At 38.8% G+C, this 14,010-nt stretch overlaps 1 protein-coding gene and 1 pseudogene across 7 annotated transcripts in view; one reads left to right on the top strand and one right to left on the bottom strand.

Annotated features, from left to right (window-relative positions):
* Positions 1–4,661, bottom strand: part of LOC149107169 (uncharacterized) — a 34,092-nt pseudogene extending 29,431 nt beyond the window's left edge. Inside the window, exons 1-3 of the transcript XR_016209315.1 lie at positions 4,557–4,661; positions 4,301–4,380; positions 3,561–3,648 (exon numbers count right to left, since the gene is read on the bottom strand). The product of XR_016209315.1 is annotated as an uncharacterized LOC149107169 (transcript). The remainder of the gene's footprint in view (positions 1–3,560; positions 3,649–4,300; positions 4,381–4,556) is intronic.
* Positions 4,662–10,744: 6,083 nt separating this feature from the next.
* Positions 10,745–14,010, top strand: part of LOC149107160 (uncharacterized) — a 90,041-nt gene continuing 86,775 nt past the window's right edge. For 2 of the 6 annotated variants that reach the window (XM_089296555.1, XM_089296554.1), the window contains exon 1: positions 10,745–11,073. In XM_089296555.1, coding sequence (XP_089152681.1) covers positions 10,904–11,073 — 170 coding nt within the window. In that variant the 5' untranslated portion in view covers positions 10,745–10,903. The remainder of the gene's footprint in view (positions 11,074–14,010) is intronic. The other 4 variants (XM_089296557.1, XM_089296559.1, XM_089296558.1 and 1 more) reach the window with 3 other exon arrangements.

Below are 14,010 nucleotides of genomic sequence, written 5' to 3'. Positions count from 1 at the left end.
AATTTTTAATGAAACAAAGCTCATTTTAGTGATTGGCTAGGTAAGGGCTTCGAAATCCCAGCTTATGAAAAAAATCGAATTTTCGAAGTAAAATCAGTGGTCGGTTCTTACAGAGACAGCCTCTTAAAGCCCTGAAAGCGCAGATTTTACCCATAAGTGAAACAAAGATCGACTCCACCTATCCAAACGATCAATTTAGCCTGCCTGGTTATTCATTATATCGTAATGACAGGAAAAAAGGCGGCGGTAGTATTTCGGCTCTCATCTCCACCGTAGTCCCATGTAGGAGATTAAAACGTGATCGTCTCTACCAGTGTATAGAGCCAATCGTGTTGGACGTGAAAATTGGGAAGATAAACATGATAATAATTGGTCTTTACCGACCGCTTAGACTATTAGTGGAAAAAAATTACCAGCAATTGTTAGAGGAAGAACTGAACCACTGAACCATTGTACTTGGGGGTAACTTCAAAGAGACTCGGTGACTGTCATTGGTGACCTTAACCCAGACACGCTAAGGCCTCAGAGAAAAGAAGGCAAATTACTCCTGGATTTCGAAATGGTGCAGGGCTTTGAATGCCTCATAAAGCAGCCAACTAGATTGGATAGAAACGGAACAACAACAACAACAGCCACGCTTATCGATGTACTGCTCACCAATCAACCAGAGGAGGAGTTTTTGACCCTGCCCTAAGTGATCATATGCTCATCTATGGTATAGTGAAAGAAAAAGCGAGGAAACACTCACGCAAAATCATCCATTTCGGGCGCTACAAAAACTTTGATCCGGTGAAATATGAAAATCTACTGATGACGGTACCTGGGCACGTCGGAAACCTGTTTGATGATGTTGAGGACAAGACGTATTATTGGAATACAATCATGCGAGACATTGTAAACGAATGTTTCCCCCAGAAAAAGAAGCGAGTACAGGATAAAGACGTACCTATATGACAACCTACCGCATGGAAGAATACCATCCGAGCAAAGAGAAGAGCTTTTAAGATGTATCTCAATGAAAGGACACAGTAAAACAGGGAAGAGAAGATGAAATGTCGCAATGAGGCAGTCAGACAAAGAAGAATTGCTATACGGCAATACTGGAATAAAAAGACTTCTGACCTTAAAGAAAACCCAAGAAATTTTTTCCAAACTTCTAAACCGTTTCTTGGATCTAGGAAAGGGGTCATGAGGACTGATATTAACTTAAAAGTTGACGGCCAGATCATTAGCGAGCAAGAAACTGTTGCGGAAATATTAGCGGATCACTTTGCAACGATAGCAAGCGATATCGGAGATGTCAACTTAAGAAACTCCTCGGAGAGTGACTTGTGTCTTGCGAATACAAACGGCGAATAGTTCAGAACCAATGATCAAGTCCAATCCAGCAAACCAAGTACAAGTCATAAATGCTCTGGAGTCACCTAATAGCAGAAAAGCATCTGGGTACGACAATCGGCCAGCCAGAGTACTGAAGTATGGAGCGGAGAAACTCGCTATACCAGTGGCGAATCTGTACAATTCATGTATTACAAATCGTCAATGGCCAACCAACTGGAAAAGGGGGAAATAGACAACCGTCTTTAAGAAAGAGGATCTACAAGATAGTGGGGACTATTGACCAATAACTGTCCTTCCAGTGGTATTTCAGCAGCTACTCAGCGACCAGATTTCAAAGCAATTTGACAGCCGTTTGGATCCTCGAATCAGGGCATACCGTACATGTCATAGTTGTGAAAGAACACTGATAAGTCTTACTGAAGCATGGAACTCAGCACGTGATAACCAGCGAACTGTTAAAATCTTGTCTACTGACTTGAGTAAGGCTTTTCACTCGCTCCATCCTTCCTTAATGATCAGCAAATTAAAATCGTATGGATTTCATGACGAACTGCGTGATCTACTTCGATCCTACCTGTGTGATCGACTGAGCCGAGTGAAACTGGGAGCTTTTAGAAGTGAATGGAAGAGGAGTGATAGGGGTTTTCCACAAGGATCGGCCCTTGGCCCATTGTTATGGAACATCTTTCAGAACGATCTGACATATGTAATTACTTCGCATCTCTCTATATACGCGGATGACCATCAAATGTATGAAACAGCGGGGGGACCCGAAAATGGCTAACACCAATCTTATGAGGAATGCCATCGCTCGCCTTACAACTTAAGGGTGGCGGAGTTCGCTATTCCCAGATTTAGGACCAAGAAATATGGTAAACATTCGCTCACCTACCTGGCCATGGGACCAAAGTTGTGGAATAAGCTACCAAGCGAAATTAGAACCCTCCCATCACTATTTAGTTTTAAAAGTCGTATCCGTAAATTTGATTTAAGTGTAATGGTAGAAGATGACAATTGTTCCAACTGCATCCTTTGTAATTCTTAATTCTTTTTAATAATTTATCTCGTTAGCTGATTGTTATTAGAAAATAGTTTGTTGGTTTTTAACTATATTATATGGTTAATTATATTGTTGGGCTTTTTTTAATAGTTCATTAGGAAATAGTTAGCAGGTCGTTAATTATATGTAGTGTCCCCAATTAGTAGAGGGTTTTTTTCCCCATCGGCTAGATGTTAAGACACATTAATAAAGTTTATGTATGTTCTTCCTTTTTCTTCTTTGCCAAACACCTGTGAATAGATCTGAAAGCTTCAACGTCTTATCAAAGAAAAGTGAAAGTGCTTATGAATCAATATTGAACTTAAGACTCGCTCTTCATACTTCAGTCAACTTTTGACAGTTAATTCCTGTATAGTGACCTGAACTCTGTTGCCGTTACAACTATCCGATGATAGTTTCAGCAATAAATCAACGTCCCAGTGACAAGAGATTGTTCACAACACATTAAGGCGGCAAACGTATCTACTGAAGATTATTAATGTTAATTGACTTTCTCTCCCAGAAATAGAAACTTTGATTTTAAAAAAAGAAAGCCTGAGAATGTAATGAAGCTGGGAATAGCAAGTCTTAACAACTTAAATGCCAAGTTTGCGTTAAACAAATGCAGTCTACGATAAAAAAAAATATGAAGGGCTTTGAATTATGATGAATTATCTTGATAGATTGAATGTTTGAATGCCGGGGGTTAATTAATATCCCAAATAAATATTCAAAGAAGGCCAGCGGTGAAGTTAAAACCAAAAAAACAGAGAAGTATTAAAACTGATTCGTTTGAAACAATGTTGCCAGGCAAGCATAAAATCAGGGACTTTGCCTTGTTGGAAGACTTTATGTCTAGTGCCAGTAGAAAAACACAGCGAAATTTGTGTGCTATTTCAAGTAGCTGTGATCTATATTGTGATGTTGTGTAAATGTCTCGTAAACAAACTGACGATTAATTCAGTTTTAGAATTTCGTTTTCTTGTGCTTATAAAAACATGAGCCATCAATCACGCGATGCTCATTTAATACCCTTTCCCTCACAAGTTTTAAATGTAACTTTCCTATCTAACTGATATTACATTTATTACATTTGTTTGAAAGTTATTTCGGAAAAATTACATGTTAGTTTTCCTTGACAGTAAGAGGGATTAAAAAGAATACAAAATTTACTACTTACTTGAACAGACGTTAATTTCCGCAGAAACTCAGTTGATTGGTTTTCAGTGCTAGTTTGTTCCTCTCTGTGTTCTCCAAACGATCAAAATCTGCAATCGTAGGAATAAATGAAAAGAGGCGATGAATATAGCTATCTAAACGTATCACTTTGTTCGAGTTTTTATCTCTAGCATGCCTTAAGTCTTCCAAGCAAGCATCAGACGAAGGAAATTCCATTCGTGTTCAGGTATTGAAATGCAAAGTTAAGGTTGCAAATAAATAAATGATTAAGTTGTTTCCTTTAAAAGTTTCTACTCAAATTGCATTTTCCTTCTTCCCGGATTCGAAGACTTCAGTACCAGTTTTAACAATGTTTCCCATGTAGTTCAGTGACCACATTGGCTTTACTAAAAATGCCAATAAATAGAAAGATTCGGAACCGAAAGCTCTTGATGGAGAGCTTGCCGAAACTACGCAAAAATAATTTGAGCTTGATCACAAAACATTGAACAGCCGGCAATCAATTATTGTGTTAAAGTGAGTTTCATTACCTGTGCAGGCTGAAAAACGAGAAAGTTTAATCTTTAAACAAAATGATTATAAGACGTGCAATCTCTCCTGACCTGATGGATTGATTTTTTTCATGCCAAAGGGCGACGATCAAGGCCAATATAAATATCTTAGGAAAGCCAGTGAGACTTGAGAGCGCGAAAGCAAAGTAGTAGGATTAAAATGCCTCTGAACAACAAATGTGCAAAATACCTGGAACAAACTCTGATGTCCTAACTGTTTAATTGGTTTTGCTGAATTGTTCTCCCGTTGTTTCTTAAAACTATCAAAGTCTGCAAGAACAAATCCGATGAACATTGACGTTAATACAACCTTCTTAAATCACACTTAGACTTCTAAAGTGCTTAAAACAAAGCTAAGTGCAACCGAGCGACCATTTATTCAGACATGCATTCTTGAAAAATGCAAAGTTGTTGCCAAACTGTTAAGCAAATGACAGAGTTTCTACCTTCTGATGTTTCGGCTCAAATCATAACGAAGTAACCGCTACTTTTTCCTTCCCTCTTCTTTACCAAACACCTTTGAATAAACCTGAAGGCTTCAACGTCAGATCAAAGGGAAGTGAAAGTGCTAAACTTAAGAGTGACTCTTCATACTTCTAAGTTAACTTTTGACAGTTAATTCCTGTGTAATAACGTAACCTCTGAGAAAATGAAATATGGCCATGAATATAGCTATCCAAATATAGCAATCTCCCCCGAGATGATTGATTGATTGTTTTCGTGCCGTGGGGCGACGATCAAGGCCAAAATCGTTATCTTAGGAAATCCAGTGAGACTTGAGAGCGCGAAAGCAAAGTACTAGGATTAAAATACCTCTGAACAACAAATGTGCAAAACAGCACCGAGTAGTAATACTTTTTCTTCTTTACCAAACACCTGCGAATAGATGTGAAAGCTTCAACGTCACATGAAACGAAAGTGAAAGTGCTTATGAAGCAATATTAAACTTAAGAGTGACTCGCTCTTCATACTTCAGTTAACTTTCGACAGTTAATTCCTGTATACCTCTGTAGCCGTCATAAGAATTTATCCGATGACAGTTTTAGCAATAGATCAACGTCCTAATTACAAGAGATTGTTCACAACACATTAAGGCGGCAGACCGAATATTATGAAAGTTAACTGAGTTTCACTGCCACAAATAGAAACTGATTTTAAAAAAGAAAGCATGAGAATGTAATGAAGCTGGCAAGAGCAAGTCAGCTTAGTAACTTAACTAACCAAGTTTGTTGCGTTAAACACATGCAGTGTACGATAAAAATGAGAAATGAGATGAATGAATGAGTTGCCAGTAATCGGATACCCGTGTTTGCGCGAAGAACTCTGGGATCGTCAGGGGGCAAACATTGCTGGTCGCTAGAAGGAAATGTATGGCGAAAAGTTGTTTCGAGGTACAAGAAAACGATTTTTGAGAGAGATCAACGCTTTTTCGTCGTCGTTTTTATCGCAAATGGATTTGGGCAATGTTGATATGTGGAATATGTAAGTTTTTCTTTGAATAACCGTGAAATATGTGACAAAATCTACCGATAAACTCCGTTGCTTGCGTGAAGTTTATTGTGAAATCTACATCGCGTAATGGTCTGAAAATATTACAAAATTAATTAGGTGTAAATCGAGAGGAAATAACCCCGTAAAGCCTTTTAAGTTGTGTACAGGCTACTTTTGGCTTATTTGAAAGCTCAGTCATACAAATGATACTGGAAATAAGCCCGGTGGCGATCATTGTACTGTCTGGGGTTGATTTAATGACAAATGAGTCCGCGCGACTCATGCTGTGTGGCTACTAGTGTTGCTCAAAACCTTTGTTTTGCTTTTACAAGCACGTATTTCAGTGATTTTCCTTTTCTATAACAGATCAAGGGTAGCTCCCTGAATATATCTCTGAGTATTTGTATTTGAAAGTGCCATTTGTGCGTGATTATGCTTTCCAAAGTTTGGTATTGACGGTTGAGTGAAATTGCCCGACACAAAGGGCAGTAGTTCCTTCTGCAATTTTCGATTTCTGTTTTAGAGCTTCTTTTCTGTCTTAATATTTAACTTCTCGGAGGGTCTCTTCTACCATTTGTTCCGGGTAGCCTCTCGAGATCAGGCGTGTATTGAAATTTGAATATTCTCTTGAACGTATTTCACAATAAACCTCACGCAAGCAAAAGGGCGTTTATCGGTAAATTTTATCACTTATTTCACGGTTATTCAAACAAAAACTTACATTTTCCATGTATCAACATTGCCAAAATCCATTTGCGATAAAACAAAGGCGAAAAAGCGTTGATCTCTCCCCAAAACAATGTTTTTGGGCGTCGAAACAGCTTTTCGCCATACATTTCCTTCTAGCGACTTGCAATGTTTGCCCCCTGACGATCCCAGAATTCTTTTCGCAAACACGGGTATCCGATTACTGGCAACTCATTCATTCATTAATATCCCAAACAAACAAATATTCAAAGAACGCCAGGGAAGTTAACACAAAAAAACAGAGTAATATTACAACTGTAAAACTGGTTCGTTTGAAACAATGTTGCCAGGCGAGCATAAAATCAGGGACTTTCCCTTGTTGGAAGACTTAATGTCTAGTGCCGGTAAAATAACACTTAGTGCAATTTGTGTGTTATTTTTAGTAGTAGCTGTGATTTTTAAAAGTAGCTGTTATCTATTTTGTGATGTTGTGTAAATGTCTCAAAAACTAACTGAGGTCTAATTGTCTTAGAATTTCGTTGTTTTTTGCTCATAAAAACCATCAATCCCTTGATACTCAAGATTTTAATACCCTTTGACTCACAAGCTTTAAATATAACTTTCCAATCTGACTGACACGACATTTATACATTTATTTCAAAGTTATTTCGAAAAACTTAGATGTTAGTTTTCCCTGACAGTAAGAGGATTAAAGAGAATACAAAATTTACCACTTACTTTGAACAAACGTTAATTTCCGCAGAAACCAGTTGATTGGTTTTCAGTGCTAGTTTGTTCCTCCCTGTACTGTGTTCTCCAAACGATGAAAGTCTGCAATGGTAAGAATAAATTAAAAGTGGCGATGAATATAGCTATCTAAACGTATCACTTTGTTGGTGTTTTTTATCCTTAACATGCGTTAAGTCTTCCAAGCAAGCATCAGACGAAGGAAATTCCATTCGTGTCTGTCGGGTATTGAAATGCAAAGTTAAGGTTGCAAATAAATTGATAGTGTTAACATTAGTGAACGCCACATCCTGATCAAAACAGCTGATGCGATCGCGCCACGTGCTTTCGCGGATGCAGATCCAGAACAGAGCATCAAAGGTTGACAAAATGAAATTCAATAAGCCTGCAATGATTTCATTCATGGAGGATACCACATCATTCAAAATGACAGATCAAATTGATAATTTTATCGAAGTCTTATCGCGAAAGAAAGCTGTAAATCTTTCTCTGTTTTCTAAACATTTTAAAGGGATGAGAAGGGGTCAGAATGCAGGGATCCCATAAGAAAATTTAAGAAAGGTTTTTTTTTTGCTTTAGTAGAGTCAAACTAAACTCGTCCGGACGAGTTTTTCTATTGTCTCGGACGACAAGACGACTGCAAATATGAATCCTTATTGTATAATGCATAAACAAGGAAGACAGTAAGTTACTAGTATTTCTTTTTGCACTCTACGGGCATTGAAAGGGTAAAGCCAAAATACAGCTTATTTTAAGTTACATTTTTTCCCTCTTTTTTTTTTCACACAGTTAGACCTCTGATTTTTCACCGCTCTCCTCCTCTCTTTTAATAATTCAATACTCTGGCTGGGGATCAACCTCGTTCCCAGGGTCTCTCATCTTCCCGCCCTCCCAGAGCGAGAGACAGAGCCTGGGAACGAGGTTGGCAGAGGACAGTGTTGCCTTGTACATCAACTTGAAGAACTTTTTTCGTGGATAAAATGACTGTCTCTTTGGAGAGGATACTAAATGACGGGACCCCTTTTAATAGAAATTTCAAATCACACAGATTAAATAATAATGTAATTTGGGATAATCGGTATTGACATAAATCAATATTTTGTCGACACGGAACAGAGAACTCATGCGAGCCTAGTACGCGAAGGCTTATGGTTAGTGCGTTTGTAAAAAGAGAGGTCGAGAAACTTGTGACATTCTACGGTCAGCCTTGCCACTAGCACTTTCGCATAAGGTTTATTTTTATTGTGTAAATAAAGGTAATCTAACGGCTCCGCCCCGAGGTTATATACCATTTTGACCGAAAAAGGTACCTCGTTCGTAAAACTTTCATTGAAAAAAGGTAGCCCCTTCACATACCTACTTACGAACACTGTATTATAACTGCTGTAACTGGTCTTCTTACCATATTTTCATGTAGTTCTTTTATATAATGATACACAGCCATAAGGAGTGTATGTGCGAAATATTTTATTAAGGATCCTCTAAAATATTAATACCTAAATGACAGACTTCCCAACCCTTCAATATACCTCAACTCATGAAATTCCTACCCTTCTATATCCCTGAAACCCGAAAAAGGTAACCCTTTCGGGCGAAGCCTCCCCGCAGAGGCCATTATAGGGAGTCCTCCCCGGGTATGAAAAAACGCAGCTTTATTTCTACGGTTAGGCCTACCACGTCACAAAACGGAGCTTTTCGAAAACGCTCTTCAACCCGGAGGAATTTGAAAACGCCGGTTTTGCGTTTCAGTTTCGACGAAAAACATTTTGAAAACGGAGCTCTTCGAAATCGACGATGGCACGATAATCACGTGCTTTGGGGGTTTGGGAAGTAGTAGCGGGGTATGGATGTTTTTCTGCACTAACACATTCCTACTACAGCCTTCCTTACTTTTTCCATACTTTTACCACATATGCAAACTAAATATAGATAGGAGATTCTCGTCCTATTTCGAATTTCCCAAGCCTGACTTGTCATATCCGAATAACATATAATGAACTACAGTGGAACCTCGACAGGGGCGTAGCTTGGGGGGGGGGGGGTGGTCCTGGGGTGCCCTTAACCCCTCCTTTTGTAAGCCTTTTTTTAGCAAACAAGCTACAACTGGTGGCGAAAACGACATAGTGTGCCCCCCCTCCCCTCTTTGAAAAATCCTCGCTACGCCCCTGCCTTGACATAACGAAGAGCCAAGGGACTGGCAAAATATGTTGGCTATAACCAAGTATCGTCGTATCGAGGTTCTTTTCCATATATTTTACTATTACTAGGGCGACAAATGTCTTTCATTATACCGAGGACTTCATTATACAGAGGTTCGTTAAATCCAGGTTCCACTGTATATTGCAGCGTTTAAGAAGACAACGACTTCATTTCTTTTTATATTTCTGGACCTAATGCATAGGTTTGTCATTTCTTTACTGGAGCATTCTCGTAAAGCTCACTCACTTGTTCTTCCATTTGCTTTACAAGAGTGAACGCAGGTGCTAGAAAACCATCAAAAAACCCGAAATATCCTGTCGGTTCGTTTTCAGCAACGTTTCAGTGAACAGTTACCAGAAAATAAGCTCGTATATCCTTCCCCAAAACACGTAAATAACGACTGGGCACGAGTCTTTGTCCGCACCAACCGCATTCTGTCAAGCATTCTCTTTTAGAAGTCTTTTCGCACGTGGTTAAAAGTTCGATCACAAACTTCTTAAAATGTTTCTTGTGAAGTACTCTCTTCGCTGTTTGCTAAACTAGTGAAAGTATATAGCAATTCTGCAAGCTACGTTATTAGATAACCTTAAGACATCCGTAACCTTAAAATGTAAAATTACTGTTGAGTTTTCCCGTGTCTATCAACGACCCATTTGAAATACAAGGGAACACTAAAGAATACAAGGGAATACAAGGGAATACAAGGGAATACAAGAGAATACAGGGGAATACAAGAGAATACAAGGGGTTCTTTTCAAAATTTTCGACGACTACCCCCATCATTTTTATATTATCATTTAGGGGTTTTGTAAAAACTGCCTTCTTGAAAATGTTTAGCTAGGGAGTGCCTACAGATTCAGAGATTACATTCCAGATTACTCAACCCACGGGGTCATCAAAAATGCTAAAGGGGAGACATGCCTCGAAGGACAAAACATATATTTAACAGAAAGTACACATGTACATGTACTGGCGGAGGGTCAGACAAATGAAAATACCTTTATTAGGGAGCAGGGGTATGTTTGCAGTTTTAACATACGAAAGTAAGTCTTTTTCATATATACTAGTTAAAAGTACACAGACCTGTTTGATCAATTTCATACACTGTAAGATCCAGCAAGCTTGTTGTTAAAGGCGGTTATTTCTCACTTGGGTCAGTTTATGCACTAGGATGAATGAATTATTTTGGATGATATGTTCAAACTGCTAGGAATTACAAACCCTTTCAACTGATTCCTGGTACAGTCAGGCTTTGAGTACTGACAATTGATGCTATTATTATATAGCTAGCTCCGCGAGCGGGCAAGATGAATCAAAACCTGCGCTGTGATTGGCGAGCAAGATAGCTCCATCTTGCCCGCTCGGGACTACCCGCGTATCCCGCAAGAAAAATTTCCCCGAAAGCCATATAATAACTCGTTTATTGACCAAGCTTGTTCGGTCAAGATGGCTGGATATTGGCCTCGTTCTTTTTTTGCGAGTTTATGGACCTCGACTCCGTCTCGGTCCGTAAACTCGCAAAAAAGAACTTGGCCGATATCCATCTTGACCTCACACTTGGTCAATAACCCACTGCAGCTCCTCGAAAACAAGTGCATGCAGACACAACATGCTCTCTACACAAAGTAGATAGAACTCACTGAGGGGAGATCTTGTAACTGTTGTAAAAATGGCGGCAAGACTGCACGAGCTGAAAACTTTCACCATAAGTTTTTTTCTATTTGATCGGTCGACTTGTGTTGCTCTCTTAACACAAGCAGGTCATACTCCTGAAGGATGCCAACTCTTAATTGAAATGCTGAAACTGGATGGAGCATTTGCTCCAGTTTCGACGCAAAGGTTAGTTTTGTTTACATATATGAGAATTAGATCGAAAAAGAGTTTACTCTCTGAGTGGCATTGGTAGCCAAAGCTGTTCTGTTGAAAAGATTACCCGCAGTTGCAGTTTTGATTTATCTAATTGAGTGATCATTGCACGTTACCTAAAAGTGTAAAATCAACTAAGAGATCAGCACAGTGCGTCACCTGATCGACTGAAAGATGAGTAACGCACTGTAAGGTAAAGGTAAAGTCTGCATACGAGCCAAGTGGCCCATCAGGCCGGAGCTTATCCCGGTTTCTGTAGCATGAAGCGACTAGGAGTATTTCTACTCCCCCCTGGATGGGATGCTAGTCCATTGCAGGGTTACCCCCAGCATTAAGTTCGCTGGTACCCATTTATACACCTGGGTGGAGAGAGGCACTGTGAGAGTAGAGTGTCTTGCCCAAGAACACAACACAATGTCCCCGCACTGTAGTAACTGGTAATAATATCACTGAGTGGACAGGAGCGCAATTTCAAGGAGTAATTTGTCGAGTGATTTTAAATTATCCATGTCAACTCTCTCAGATTATCCGGGAGTCTTCCGTACCGGTCACCAGATCTCCTGGATGAGGATAATCTTTCAAAAAGGCTATTCTCAATATGGACATACTTGTCTTTATTTTTGGCCAATTTTTGGCAGTACTGGGGGATATTTAACATTTTTTTTGTCTACGTTTATATTTGTCCGAGCTGCCCTCACCGATCACGTTTAATTCAGAACTTTGTGAGACTGGATTTTGGATTTGATTCTTGTTTCTTATTCAGAATTTCCAATGCTGTGCTATTATTTATTTATTTTTAAATGCAGCTCGAAGTGCATGAATTTTATTGGCTTTAAATGTGAAATGAAATAGATGTATGGACTGCTTATATGGTGGGGTTTAATACTTGGATCAAATATAGTAACTACCAAGGTTATAATTACCCAACCAGCAGCCATCCACTTGGCAGTATTCTTATGCACTGTATAGAAATATATATCAAATATATATATTGTTCAAGTGTCCGTTGATAGTTGACCAAGTGTTCACCTTTCTCTGCAGATGCAAGGCATTCATTTCTACATTTGATATATCTTATTAGATGTTCTGATATGTAGTATCGCCGTATATTTTATTTACAAGTTGTGCCATATGTTGATGAGCCTGTAGGGCGAGTCAAAATACAAGGAAGGAGTAAAAATATACAGTGATACTACATATTAAAACATCTAATAAGAGATTTATTATCTAACTGCTGTAGTCAATAAATTTATCAGTGAAAGAGGGAGAGTGTGACAGTTTGGCATGTGCACGCCGACCTGTCAGGCAAACAGGTTTTCTACTGTACAAATAAGTGTACAATATGGCTGTATATTTGTACTGTTATTTGGATGGTCTTTGCTGCAGTTGGATAATAATGTGTTTTATTTTACACCATTAGGCCACTAAAACTACAGTGCAGCTCAGATATAAGCGAACTACGCATACGCGTATCATACGAGCGTATTTTGCGTATACGCGTATGTCAATACGCGCACATATACGCGTATATACGCGCGTATATGTCTCTTTGTTATGCATTCCCACAAGTTTCTTTATGTGAAGCATTGTTAGTCAAACAAAGGACATTATATTTCTTGAGAATGAAAATGGCTTCAAAGCGAAATTTGCATATTGTTAAAACGTCATGCGGATCAATAAAAGCTATCATATTTCGATCACTTCGCAAATTCACCGACAAACTACCGTTCATCAACACTTGATCTTAAGCTACTAAAAATGGGAAGAAAATTGATACAGTCGCTTGAACTCCCTATTTTAACACGTGAACTTTATGTTCTTACATGTAAAGATCTATGTTTCAGCACGTATCGGCAAGTCGTTTGCGAAATGTTTATTGTCTGAATTAGCGTTCTGAAGATCCTAGTCGAAAAAATGATATCTCCGGTTATATTTGACACAGATCATGCATTCAAATGGTAAAATACTCTTTCCTTGACAAAAAAATTGTTTATCAAAGTTTCTATGGTGCGCCGCTCACGTTTAGTTATTTTTTCTTCAAGGAAAAGTTGTGTGTTTTGGTACGCGTCGGCAAGTTGTTTGCGAAGCGTTTATTGTCTGAAGATCCTCGTTGAAAAAATGATATCTCCGGTTTCATTTGACACAAATCGTTCATTCAAACAGTGAAATGCTCTTCCCTTTACCAAAGAATTGTTTATCAAGGTTTCTATGGCACGCTGCTCAAGTTTAGTTATTTTTACGTCGTGTTTTCGGCAGGCGTTGTCTGAAGCGTTCCGAAGACATTGTCGAAAAAATGATATCTCCGGTTATATTTGACACAAACCGTTCATTCAAACAGTAAAATGCTCTTTCTTTAGCCAAACAATTGTTTATCAAAGTTTCTATGGCACGCTGCTCACGTTTAGTTATTTTTTCTTCAAGGAAAAGTTCTGTGTTTCGGCATTCGTCGGCAAGTCGATTGCGAGATGTTCATTGTCTGAAGCGTTGCGAAGACGTTGTCGAAAAAATGATATCTCCGGTTCTATTTGACACAAATCGTTCATTCAAACGGTAAAATGCTCTTTCTTTAGCCAAAGAAATGTTTATCAAAGTTTCTATGGCGCGCTGCTCACGTTTAGTTATTTTTTCCTCAAGTAACAGTTCTGTGCTTCGGCATGCGTCGGCAAGTCGCTTGCGAGATGTTTATTGTTTGAAGCGTTCCGACCTTGTCGAGAAAGTGATATCTCCGGTATCTGACACAAACCTTTCATTGAAATAGTAAATTACTCTCTTCCTGACAAAAGAATTGTTTATCGAAGATTCCATGGTGCGCCGCTCACATTTTGTTATTTTTAATTTCTTCGAGGAAAAGTTGTGTGTTTCGGCACACGTTTCCAAGTCGCTTGCTTGGACCGTGTTCAGACTTAGTTT

Source organism: Orbicella faveolata, unplaced genomic scaffold (assembly GCF_042242905.1).
Source record: "Orbicella faveolata isolate gen_17 unplaced genomic scaffold, um_ofav_v1 contig_27, whole genome shotgun sequence".
Lineage (NCBI taxonomy): Eukaryota > Metazoa > Cnidaria > Anthozoa > Scleractinia > Merulinidae > Orbicella > Orbicella faveolata.
This window is presented reverse-complemented; position numbering and strand designations above follow the sequence as displayed.